Source organism: Narcine bancroftii, chromosome 12 (assembly GCF_036971445.1).
Source record: "Narcine bancroftii isolate sNarBan1 chromosome 12, sNarBan1.hap1, whole genome shotgun sequence".
NCBI classification, from domain to species: domain Eukaryota; kingdom Metazoa; phylum Chordata; class Chondrichthyes; order Torpediniformes; family Narcinidae; genus Narcine; species Narcine bancroftii.
The window spans coordinates 55,025,384-55,038,401 of NC_091480.1; the positions used below are offsets into that span (position 1 = coordinate 55,025,384).

Consider the following 13,018-nt stretch of genomic DNA (forward strand, 5'->3'; position numbering starts at 1 on the left):
GTAGAAGTGTTCTCGATAAAAAGCAGAACCTGCCTTAGGTGTTCAGAGTGCAATTCACCTAAATAAACCTCAACATTGAATGTGAAGAAGACAGGTTGCCCTGAATGAAGTTTATCGTCTGCTGCAATCACAACTGAAACCTCAGCAGGGCAAGGCTTTCATTGCAAGTCCTGTGAAAGTGACTTTTATGCATTTTACTCAGATTAAAAATGGGGATATTTTCAACATTTTCGACACTGCTATACAATTTAACCAATGATCCAGTTCACCTGCTCCAAAATCCAGATTATTTCTTTCAAAAATGCATGCATTTCAGCTAATATTGGCATCAAATTTTGGCCTAAATATTCCGTGGAACCCAGGTCCTTAACTAAAGCTGTGTGAAGTGAGAATATTTACAATTATACATGTCTATTCATGCCCTCGTACTGCCAGGTTGAGGCCATGTAAGAATCGTCCTTAATTCTGACACTTACAAGATTACTTTTTTTTTTAAACATACCAGTTTCCTCATTAACAATTGTGCCACTTTTATAATTCGTGATCAGTTCGTTTCATACTCTCATTTATAACCCATGACAGTTATGATATTTTTATGGGGATATGTTCAAAGCTTCTCTGAGGGATTGGCAGGGAAGTTGTGTGTAATGGAACCATAGAAACTTAAAAATACCAAGATTGGTATGGCAATCTTTGGTAGATGGCAGTCTGAGCATTAACAATGAAAGGAAAGCAAAATGGGATTCAGGCCCTTTGTAAATATTCAATGACTTCCTGTTAGGAAATGAACAGAATTAAAATTGTTATGCCATATGGTGAAATATTCTTCCAATACTTGGACTTGGCTGGCACTTCTAAAATAATTTAAGTAAGTACAGTAACTGCTTCCCATGGAATACTAATGCTGCAGGAGCAGAGAATATTTGTCAATAAAGTCTAATGCTTACAAGTATTGAGTAAGCTGATCCAGATCTGAATGCATATTGAAAGAGTAGATTTCTCCCAAATGGACCAGCTTTTCCAGGGCTTCATAGATGAAAATGATGCAGATAAGAGAGGCAAATGCCTCCTCAGTAAAACGAGTTATGTAGCAAACAAGAGAGCTTGCATCTGTGGCAACAAGCAAGATACACAGGAATGATGTCCAGAGTCCAATAGTTGCTCTCAGTGAAAGGTAGGACAAGTTATAGTCCCTATAAAAAGAAGAAAGAGAAAATTACAATTAAAAAATGAAATTAGGAGTGATATTGAATATTTATATATATCTGAAATGCAAGCAACATCATCTGACTTTTTTTAAAAATTTTTTTTATTTTTCACACTATAAACCACATTGATCAAGATACATACATTTTCCTTTTCAAATATATAGTGTCGTTTTCTCCCCCCTCCCTCTTCCCATCCCACCCTCCCTACCTCCCCTGCCATTCATTTAAAATTCAGAATCTAAGATACATTAAACCCGTCAAACAATGTTGTCACTCAATAAAAATAAACAAGAAATTCCACTGAGTCAGTTCTTTTCATTCTCTTCTCCTTCTATCATTTTAGGTGGTAGATGTCTCCGGTAGGTTTTCTCTATTATGTTTCATGTATGGCTCCCATATTTGTTCAAATATTGTAATATTATTTCTTAACTTGTATGTTATTTTTTTCTAATGGAATACATTTATTCATTTCTATATACCATTGTTGTATTCTCAAGTTATCTTCTAATTTCCAGGCTGACATAATACATTTTTTTGCTACAGCTAGGGCTATCCTAACAAATCTTTTTTGTGCACCATCCAAATCAAGTCCAAATTCTTTGTTTTTTATGTTACTTAGGAGGAAGATCTCTGGGTTTTTTGGTATATTGCTTTTTGTGATTTTATTTAATATCTGGTTTAGATCTTCCCAAAATTTTTTCACTTTCTCACATGTCCAGATTGCATGAATTGTTGTTCGCATTTCCTTTTTACAGCGAAAACATCTCTTAGATACTGTTGGGTCCCATTTATTTAACTTTTGAGGTGTAATATATAGCCTGTGTATCCAGTTATATTGTATCATACGTAACCTCGTATTTATTGTATTTCTCATAGTTCCTGAGCATAACTTCTCCCATGTTTCCTTCTTTATCTTTATGTTTAGATCTTGTTCCCATTTTTGTTTAGTTTTACCATTTGTTTCCTCGTTCTCCTTTTCTTGTAGTTTAATATACATGTTTGTTATAAATTTTTTGATTATCATTGTGTCTGTAATCACATATTCAAAATTACTTCCCTCTGGTAACCTCAGATTGCTTCCCAATTTGTCCTTCAAGTAGGATTTCAGTTGGTAGTATGCCAATACTGTATCGTGAGTTATATTATATTTATTCTTCATTTGTTCAAAGGATAATAATTTATTTCCCGAAAAGCAATTTTCTATTCTTTTGATCCCTTTTTTCTCCCATTCTCTAAAGGAAAGGTTATTAGTTTTGGTAGTTGGTAATTTGTTTTATTCCTTTCTACATGAATCTTCTTCCAAATATTGAGCAGATGATGTAATACTGGAGAATTCCTACGTTGTACCAATTTTTCATCCCATTTATATAATATGTTCGATTATCTTCTCCCCTATTTTATCTAGTTCTAATCTAGTACAATCTGGCTTTTCCCTTGTTTGAAAAAAATCTGATAGGTATCTTAATTGTGCGGCTCTATAATAATTTTTAAAGTTTGGCAGTTGTAAGCCTCCTTGTTTATACCATTCTGTTAATTTATCTAGTGCTATCCTCGGTCTCCCCCCTTTCCATAAAAATTTCCTTATTATTTTCTTTAACTCCTTGAAGAATTTCTCTGTCAAGTGTATTGGCAATGCCTGAAATAGGTATTGTATCCTTGGGAAAATGTTCATTTTAATACAGTTTATCCTTTCTATTAGTGTTAGTGGTAAGTCTTTCCAATGCTCTAAGTCGTCCTGTAATCTTTTCATTAGTGGATAATAATTGAGTTTATATAGATGGCCGAGTTTTTTTATTTATTTGTATACCTAGGTATCGCATTGTTTGCATTTGCCATCTGAATGGTGATTCTTTCTTAAATTTTGAGAAATCCGCATTATTCACTGGCATTGCTTTACTTTTATTTGCGTTAACCTTGTATCCCGACACTTCTCCATATTCCTTCAATTTCAACATCATCTGACTCATGTAATTCCAAAGCACTTCCTTCAAAGCAAAGATGGTGGACTTTTGCAATAGAGGAGCAAAAGATGGTTAATTAAAATTACAAATCTTTGCATCACATTTTATTCCCAAAGACTGGATCTGCAGTTTTAACAACTTATGATAATATGCATCAAATCTGAATCAAGTCAGTAGGAGCAGGGGCTCAGCTCAACTCATCCTTTGATTTAAAAAAAAAATACCAGATCAATGGAAACTTTGGGAGACAGAATACAACAGTGAGAAAAACCTCCATGTCCACTGTTCCCCCACCCAATACAACAGTGAGAAAAACCTCCATGTCCACTGTTCCCCCACCCAATTTGCTTATTAATTTCCCCTTCTATCACAGTAACTAATACAATGAAGTCTTAGAAGACCTGAACTGGACAGGATAAAAAATGATGCCATCAAGTTGTGAAGTAAAGTCAAACAGTTTAGCAATTCGAAAACCTGTTAGCCAAAGCTTTTCGCTGAATCCACAAGGTCTACAATTTCAAGGTATTTCCCAGTGTGATGGTACTCAGAGACTTGTGTGGAGCAAACGTGCTTTTATTAGCTTACAATTAACAGCCGGTATCTACAATGGTCTTCAGGTAAATTGGAGGTAAGGTGGGAAAACAAGGTTTATATCGGACCGACGGTGGCAGAACCAAGAGGAGGAGCCGGTCATCTAATCTACCCATAGACAGTGAATTCCAGTTCACTGCATTCACCCCTTCCTTCAGAAGAGAAACTGTGGGTGAAAACAGACCATATTCAGCAATACAAGCTTTTTACAATTATTTACCAGTTGAATCTGTCTGGGGGCCTGGTTATTCTGGTCGAGTACCTTAGTTCTGGTGGACTTTGCTCTTCCAGAACTTCCTGTGGGTCTTGGATACTGGGACTCAAAGGGGGACTCTGGTTTCAGGATCCGATGGTTGCGTGGTTGGTACCATGTTGTCTGGAACCCTGTGTGGGGTATTTGGAAGTTCCAGGCCTATTGTAGGTGTTGGGACCACAACTCCTGAAGGTGCCAGATCTCTGATCAGATGGTGTCCTCTCTGCTATCCAGGTATGCCCATAGCCATACATCAGGTTGCGTGCAGTAGGTGCACTCTCTTGACCAAAGGGTAAGTTTTCTCCTCACGTACTTTTTCAACAGGACTGGTCCTGGAGTCGTTAGCCATGCTAAATCCCTGAGGTGGATTTCCTCAGAAATGCAAACATTAGTCCGTGAGAAGTCACATTGGTCGCAGCGCAGAGAAGCGATCTTATGGAGTGGAGTGCAGTGGGCAGAACCTCTTGTCAGTGTGAGTCTGGAAGGCCTTTAACCGGGGAGCTAATTTCACAGCTTTCCAAACCACTGCGTTCTCTTTTTCAACTTGTCTGTTGCCCCCAGGTGTTGTAGCTAGTAGTCCTGCTTGAGGTGATTCCTCTTATGAGCAGGTATCAGCATAGCTCTTCGCTCATAAACGATGAGCCCCAGTCGCTATGAATATAGCTAGGATACCCTAATATGGTGAAAATGGAGTGCTGACCTCTGATGACTGTGGTGGTCATGTCTGGGCAGGGGATGGTGAACGGAAAATGCGAGTACTCATCAATAACATTAAAAAGTACATGTTTCTGTTGGTGGAAGGAAAGGGCTCCTTGAAATCGATGCTGAGTCATTCGAAGGGATGGGAAGCTTTTATCAGGTGCACTTTGTCAGGGCAGTAGAAGTGCAGTTTGCCACCTGACCTGGTTATTTCCCTGATGCCTTGATAAAGAGAGCCATGTGGGTGATGCCCAAGTGGCAAAGCTCGTCGTGGATTGACTGCAACTGGCTGGTTTGTGCAGGAGCATAGCTTCCTTGGGATAGGGCAACTGGCCTGTACAATATATCATAGTTATAGGTGGAGAGTTTGATCCTCCACCTCGCGATCTTATCATTCTTCATTTTACCCCTTTTTGTGTTATTGAACATGAAGGCTACAGATCGCTGATCAGTGAGCAGTGTAAATGTCCTGGCCAGGTAGTGCCTCCATTGCCTGACGCCCTCCACAATGGATGAGCCACTTTCTCCACTGAAAGGTTTTAAAGCTCCTGGCCTTGTAGGGTGTGGGAAAAGAAAGCTACTGGCCTGCCCGCCTGGTTAAGGGTCGCAACCAGAGCTATGCGGGAGGCATCGCTCTCCATCTGGAATAGTGCATTTTCGTTCACCGCACTCATGGTGGCGATATAGCTCCTGACATAGCTAAAAGCCGGCTGAGCTCTAGCTGATAATGGAAAGGAGGTGGATTTTAAAAGGGGATGGACTTTGTTAGCATAACGAGATACCCACTGGGTGTAGTATGAGATGAAGCCCAGGCACCTCCTTAAAGCTTTCATGGTCCTTGGGATCGGGAGGTCTAAGAGGGGGCACATACGCTTGAGCTCTGGGCCAATGACGCCATTTTCCACCACATAATCCAAGATAGGTAGATGTTTAGTCTGGAACACACGCTTACTGACATTGTACGTGAGGTTCAGGGATTTGGCTGTGTGGAGAAACTTCTGAAGATTGGCATTGTGATCCTCCAGATTGCGCCCACAAATGGTGGCATTGTTGATGTAGGGAAGGTGCCCCTTAACTCATACTTATCTACCATTTCGTTCATCTTCCTCTGGAACACTGAAACCCCGTTCGTAATACCAAAAGGGACACTCAGGAACTGATAAAGCCATCCATCGGCCTCGAATGCTGTGTAGGGATGGTCCTCAGAAGGGATCGGTAGCTAGTGATGTGCAGCTTTCAAGTCAATAGTCGAATAGATCCGGTACTGCGCAATTTCATTCACCATGTCTGAGATTCGGGGGAGGGGGTATGCGTCCAGGAGTTTGAGGCAATTAATAGTTTGGCTATAGTCAATCGCTAGCCTGGGCTTTTCTCTCCCTTTCATGACTACCACCTGGGCTCTCCACGGGCTGTTGCTAGGTTCAATGATTTTTTCTTTAAGTAGCCACTGTGTTTCAGCTCTAATAAATTCTAGGTCCCCTACACTGTATCACCTGCTCTTCGTAGCTATCGGCTTACAGTCGGAGGTTAGGTTCTGAAACAAGGGGGGGGGGGGGGTTCTATATTCAGTGTGGAGAGACCGCGTGCAATGTCTGGCTTTTGGGCCTTTCTGTTCCGCACCATGATTGGGGGAAGTGGGCCCGACTACTCCATGGACACACTTTTAAGGTGACATAGGAAGTCTAGGCCCAGAAACACAGAAGCATACAAATCCTTCAATACATACAATTTGAACTTACAAAATTCCCCCCTTTTTACAGTTAAGTGTACTGTACAATACCCTTAAATAGTCACCGAATATGATTGAGATGCTAGATAAATACGGTAGCCTGCTGGGTCCGAGCAATTTCAGTTTCAGCTCTCAGTTGAACCAATGTCTATTAAGCAATATGTCAGATGTCCGTTTACCCTCACCTCTATCGTCGAGTTGTTCAGCTGGTGGGGTTTTGCCCGGTCGAGGACGACTGATGCCAGCACTCTGGAGGCTGCATTGCTTTCCCTATTGGTTGTCTTGATCCGAGGGCCAGGAAGATGGCATCGACCACAAGAAGCGGCAAGATGGCTGCCGCTCCTGCCATTGCTTCACTTCCAGATTTCTTCGATGCTTCATTTCCAGCAGCGGTTCCCATTATGAGGCGTAGCAAGATGGCAGGGGTGAGCAGCATAGAGAGGCAGAGCCTGAACACGGTGCGTACGACGGTTCGGGGGTCACCTTCCTGCGGTTCCCCTTGGCCCAACAGACTTTCACCCAATGTCCCCTCTTACCACATCCTGAACACATGGAATCCTTCATGGAGCTTCTGGCACAGGGGTGTTTGGCCTGTCCACAGACGTAGCATCCTTGGTTGTGTGTAGCTGTGGTAGTCGGTAATGGGGACAGCTGCGCTCTGCAGGCCTGGTCTTCTGAGAAGGCGCCGCTTTTGTTAGCGAGGTCGTCTGCTCCCAGTTGGGCCTGTTCAAGACATTTCGCCAAATCAAGGGTACTGGCAAGGTCTTTCTTCCCAAACTCTAACAGTCACTGCCTCAAGTACCTCAATCTCACTCCTGCCACGAGACTTGCTCTTCTTCTCTCACATGGGCTGAAACCGCTTCGTAGTGGAAGTTTCTCGTCAGTGTCCATAGTTCCAGAATTTAGTCTCCAGCGATCCACCTGGTCATTGCTGACATTGAGAGTCAATGTCTCACCAATACGTCGTTCTGAGGCCTCATGTAGTGGGCCTTCAATGGCTGTCTCGTACGTCGCGCAGTTCCTGATAACTGCGTATCCCTTGGGACCGATTCGAGAGAGGAAGGCCTGGCTTTGAAAGGGCATCCATCCCGTTTCTAAAAGTAAGCTAATAAAATTATAATGGGATTGATGGTTCTTGGAGACTTGTGTTGAGCACAAACACACTTTTATTAGCTTACAATGGTCTTGCAGGAAAACAGGTTTATATCGGGACTGACAGGGGCGGAACCAAGAGGAGGAGCCGGTCATTTAATCTACCCATAGACAGTGAATTCCATTAGATTTCCCTTTTGTTCTATACATGTTGACTTCCTGCTACACATTAATTGAACTATGAGTTATTTGAAGTTCATTAATCCCTGTATTAATAATTACTTACTTGCAGAATTTGAACAAGATCTTTTCAAACACCAGCACAGGACCTGTACTGCCCAATATAGTGAGAGGTTGCCCAGCAAATAGGGAATAAGCAATTCCAGTCATGGACGCCCCAAACAGGGACTCTATTGCGCTCTGAAAAGAAATCCAAAAATTAAATTTTAAGTAATAGGGACAGAAATAACTTGCCAAAAAAAATCAGCTATTCCATTAATAAGATTTTAATAACATTTACTGTATTTATAAATAACTGCATTTTGTAAACAGTACACAAGTTATACAAAACCTTTATAAAATACATTGTTCATTCAGAATGAAAGACAAGAGTGGTTGCAAAGAGGGGTTAAATGGAAATTGAAGAAGTCAATATCGACTGCTGAGAAGGGATACAAGACACAAGTTGTTTCTCCAGTTTACGTGGCCTCAGCCTGGCAGTACAAGTGCATGGATTGACATGTCAGTGAGGCAATGGAGTGCGAATTGAAGTGGTTGGCCACTGGGAGGTACTTGCTGTTGTGGCAGACAGAGCAAAAGTATGCAGATGTGGCAATGTATTCTGCACTAGACCCCAGCATCTGCAGATTTCCTATTTACCTTTATTAGCTGGAGGACAGTTTTAAGTAATTGGCGGGGAGTCAGATTCCTCCATGTTGTCAGCCCAACATCAAGGGTTGAAGGGCCTGTATGTACTGTGCTATAGTGTTCTATATCTACTTACCTGTTTCTTCCCAATCAGCCCATTTAGGCTAAGACAGCACCCCGCACAACAATACGATGTTCCATCATTCCATCTATTTATTTGAAAGCTATTAACAATGGCCATGACCCTGATCTTTAACACAGAATTGTCTCACTTTCTGTAGTAATGTACAGAGCCTACTAAAATTTGACATTTGTATTTGCTGTATTTCACCACCTGGTATAAAAAAAGTAGCTAGTACAACCCACTAGTTTAAACTAATACAAGTCTGAGTCAATGGTGTACAGCATGACAGAATAGGAACAGTAAAGAACACTGATCCAGTTCCACTGTGGCAGGAGTTTGTCTTTATTTGGCTGGTTGAAGTGCATATGCCACATGAGAGCACATCTCCCAGAGCCGCTGGACCCATTTCTATTTGCCTATAGAAGAAACCATTCCACTGATGAGGCGATAGCTTTGTCCCTTCACTCCATCTTGACCCACCTGCAGAACAACACCACATAAACCAGGCTGTTGTTCATTAACTTAAGCTCAGTGTTTAATACAATCATTCCCCAGATACTGGTGGAGAAGCTGCCCTTCTTGTGACTCAACACCCCTCTCTGGAACTGGATTCTGGACTTCCTAACAGAAAGACCAGTCTATCCAGGTCAGCAGCAGGACGTCAAGCATCATCATACTGTATTATCAATCAACCACAATCAGATAGAGTTGAGATTAATAGGCTTTAATCATCTTAAAGTCTCAGCACAGCTCGCCTGCTGCTGGCCAGTTCCAAGGCAGGTACTGAGGGAGGGGTTTGGGCATGACAGCCTTTATGGGTATATCTGGGACGGAGGGGGGGTCACAGGTTAAGGAGGCAGACCAGCCCATACAGCACATATATACATAGTGGTAGCACCATATTCACCCATCCTTTTATTCAGTCCAGCAGGGTGGTGTGGTTTTAATGTTCATTGCAGTTCCAAAGTCCCTTACAGGTTCAGCCTGCCTGGTGGTCTTGTCTGTTGCTGGGACTGTTGCAGGGTCTGCTGTGGCCCAGCTGTCATTTCCTGGGTGGTGTCTTGTGCAACAGACGGTGCCTCCAGTGGCTGAGGGGGTGTTGGTACCATGGTGCTTTTCAGGTCGGTTGGAGTTTGGGGTGCAAAATCAGATGGGTTACCGGGGGAGGGGATTGGCTGGTCAGTCGGGGATCTCCTGTGTGCACAAGGTCTTGGATGGAGATGGTGTCCTGTTGACCATCTTGATACTCCACATAGGCATATTGGGGGTTGGCGTGGAAGAGGTGGACCTTCTCAACTAGAGGGTCAGTTTGTGGTGTCTGATGTGCCTTTGGAGCAGCACCAGCCCAGGGTTCGTCAGCCAAGACAGTAGTGTAGTTCCAGATACCAACTTCTTGGGGAAGGAAAGAATCCTTTCATGTGGTGTTGGGTTCATGGCCATACAAAGAAGGGACCTGGTGGCATGGAGCACATGGGGGAGGGTGTCTTGCCACCAGGAGGTGGGTAATCCTCTTGATTTAAGAGCTAAGAGAACCATCCCCCAGACAGCGGCATTTTCCCTCTCGACTTGCCCGTTTCCCCAGGGGTTATAGTCCATGGTCCTGCTCATGGCTATACACTTGGCCAACAGGTACTAGCGCAGGTCTTCGCTCATAAAGGAGGACACCCAGTCACTATAGATATAGCGGAGGTATCCGAACAGAGTGAAGATGCTCCTTTATGATGGTGGCCATGGTCATATCTGGGCAGGGGATAGTGAAGGGGAAGCAGGAGTATTTGTCCACGATGTTAAGGAAGTATACGTTCCTGTTGGTGGATGGGAGGGGTCCCTTAGAGTCCATGCTCAGCCGTTCGAAGTGGTGGGTGGTTTTGACAAGGTGGGTTTTTGTCCGGCTGATAGAACTGGGGTTTGCACTCAGCGCAAACCAGGCAGTTGCATGTCAACTCCCTGATGTCTTTGACCAAGTAGGGGAGGTTGCGGGTTCTAACAAAGTGGTAGAGCCTGGTGACTCTGGGGTGGCTGAGCTTGTTGTGGAGCACTTTGAGGCGATCCAGCTGCATGTTGGCACATGTCCCCCAGGTCAGGGCATTGGGAGGCTCGTTGAGCTTCCTGGGCCAGTACAAGATCTCATAGTTGTAGGTGGATAATTCAATTCTCCACCTCAGGATACTGTCATTCTTAATTTTTCCACGCTGTTTGTTGTCAAACATAAAAGCAACTGCAAGTTGGTCAGTCAGCAGGGTGAACAGTTTTCCGGCCAGTTACTGTCTCCAACAGTGCACAGGTTCCACTATGGCTTGTGCCTCTTTCTCAATGGCTGAATGTCAGAGCTCAGGGCCCTGGAGGGTTCTGGAAAAGAATGCCATGGGCCTGCCCACCTGGTTGAGCGTGGTGGCCAAGGAGAAGTTGGATGCATCACTCTCCACTTGGAAGGGGATGGATTCATCTACTGCATGCATTGTCATAGTAGAAGAGGCCCAAGCACCTTTTCAGGGCCTTAAGGGTCTATGGTAATGGGAGTTCCAACAGGGGGTGCATACAGTTCGAGTCAGGCCCAATTACACCATTCTCCACCACGCAGTCCAAGATGGTCAGCCTTGAAGTGCTAAAGATGCACTCCTTTTGGCTATAGGTCAGATTGAGGCTTTTGGCCACCTGGAGAAACTGATGGAGGTTGGCATCATGGTCCTGCTGGTCATGGCCGAGGATGATCACATTGTCCAGACTATGCAGCCCATCTCCCTCTGGAAGATAGAGACCCTATTGGTGACTCTGAAAGGGACGTGGAGGAAGTGGTAGAGGCAACTATCTGCCTCGAAGGCGGTGCAAGTGCTGTCTTCTGGCCAGATTGGTAGTTGTTGATAAGCCGACGAGGTTGATTGTTGAGAAAATCCGGATCTGGGTGATCTCGTTGACTATGTCAGCAATGTGGGGAGTGGGTAGGTGTCTAGTAGGGTGAAGTGATTTATGGTCTGACTGTAGTCAATGACCAAGTGTTGTTTCTCTCTGCTCTTTACTACCACTACTTGGGCTCTCCATGGGCTGCCACTGAGTTCTATGACTCCTTTCGCTAAGAGTTATTTGACCTCCGCTTTAATGAAGGCTCTTTCCCTGGGGCAGTACCATCTGCTCCTAGTAGCTACCGGCTTGCAGTCAGGGGCGAGGTTCTCGAACAGGAGCGGTGGGGAGGAGCAGGAGAGTAGAGGCCGCAGGTTGTGTTCAGGAGTGGTGGGGTGGCCGGTTGGTGTTGGCAGGTGGGAGCTGTTGAACTGCATGCAGACGCTCTGTAGGTGGCACTGGAAGTCCAGTCCAAGTATGTCCAGTATGCAGGGGTGCAACATGATCAGGAGTTTAAGGTTCCTGTACTCGGTGCCCCGCTCAGTCAGTGTCACGGTGCAGCAGCCGCTGATCTTGGCTGAGTGGGGTAGGGAGGCCAGAGAGACTTTACATTGCATCTGGGTCACTACAAGGGAATTTGGTGTACAGTATCCAGGTGGATGAAGTTCTCAGTACTTCCAGTATCGAATAAACAGTCTGTAGGGTGGCTGTTTACCTCTACATTCATTGTAGCTTTGGCTAGTTGGTGCGGGCTGTCTTGATCGAGGATGATGGAGACAAGTGTGTGGTCACTGTCCGAGTCACTGCTGTGTTGGTTCTGGGGCATTCGCCAACATGGCTACCACCATCTCACGCACACGGTGGTATCCCGTGTTGCCTAAAGTGGTGCCACGTCAGCTCATTGTCCACAAGGCCCCATTGATCTGTCCCCGACCACCAGTAGTGACCTCTGAGGTGGAGGCAGAAGTAGTCCAAGATGGTGCTGTCGGCCACATGCGGCGCTGCTAGGAGAAGGTTGGGACCTACACACTTTTACATAATGTCCTTTCTTCCCGCAAGCAGAGCATGCGGCACTTCGGGCTGGTCAGGTCTTACCGGGGTGCTTTCCATGCCCACAGAAATAGCACTTCTGGCACTCAATAGCAGCGGTAGTGATGTGGGACCCTGCGTCCCAAGATGGTAGCCCCCCATGTCCTCCACACTGTGGCCACATTACCGAAGAGAATGCTATGGCGCTTCGCTGCGCAGTCTCCAGCAATTTAGCCAGGTCCACTACCTCCTGCAGGCTCCAATCACCCTTTTCTAGTAGCCTCTGTCTGATGTAACCAGAGCTGAACCCAGTCACGCACACATCTCGTATTAGGTCTTTGAGTTGGGCAGCTACAGAGACTTCTTGGCAGTTGCAGGCTCACCCCAGCTGCCACAGTGCCTGCATATATTCATCGATTGACTCACCTGATGCTTGTTTTTGGCTGCCCGGGAAGAATCGTGCACATATGACGTTTGTCGGGGCTCAGTACTGCTTCTGCAGGAACTCCATCACCTCAGATAAGTAGAAAAATCTCATTGCTTGGAAAACCCAGTGGCCGACTTGAGCAAAGAGTACTTCCTTATTGTTTTCTTCACTCCACATGTCGTTATGCCTCTTGAAAACGT

At 44.6% G+C, this 13,018-nt stretch overlaps 1 protein-coding gene across 9 annotated transcripts in view; it reads right to left on the reverse strand.

Moving 5' to 3' along the window:
- LOC138747011 (electroneutral sodium bicarbonate exchanger 1-like) overlaps positions 1-13,018 on the reverse strand; it is a 243,218-nt gene that overhangs the window by 60,017 nt on the left and 170,183 nt on the right. For all 9 annotated transcript variants that reach the window (XM_069905848.1, XM_069905847.1, XM_069905849.1 and 6 more), the window contains 2 exons: positions 7,820-7,953; positions 948-1,193 (listed from right to left, as the gene is read on the reverse strand). In XM_069905848.1, coding sequence (XP_069761949.1) covers positions 948-1,193; positions 7,820-7,953 — 380 coding nt within the window. The remainder of the gene's footprint in view (positions 1-947; positions 1,194-7,819; positions 7,954-13,018) is intronic.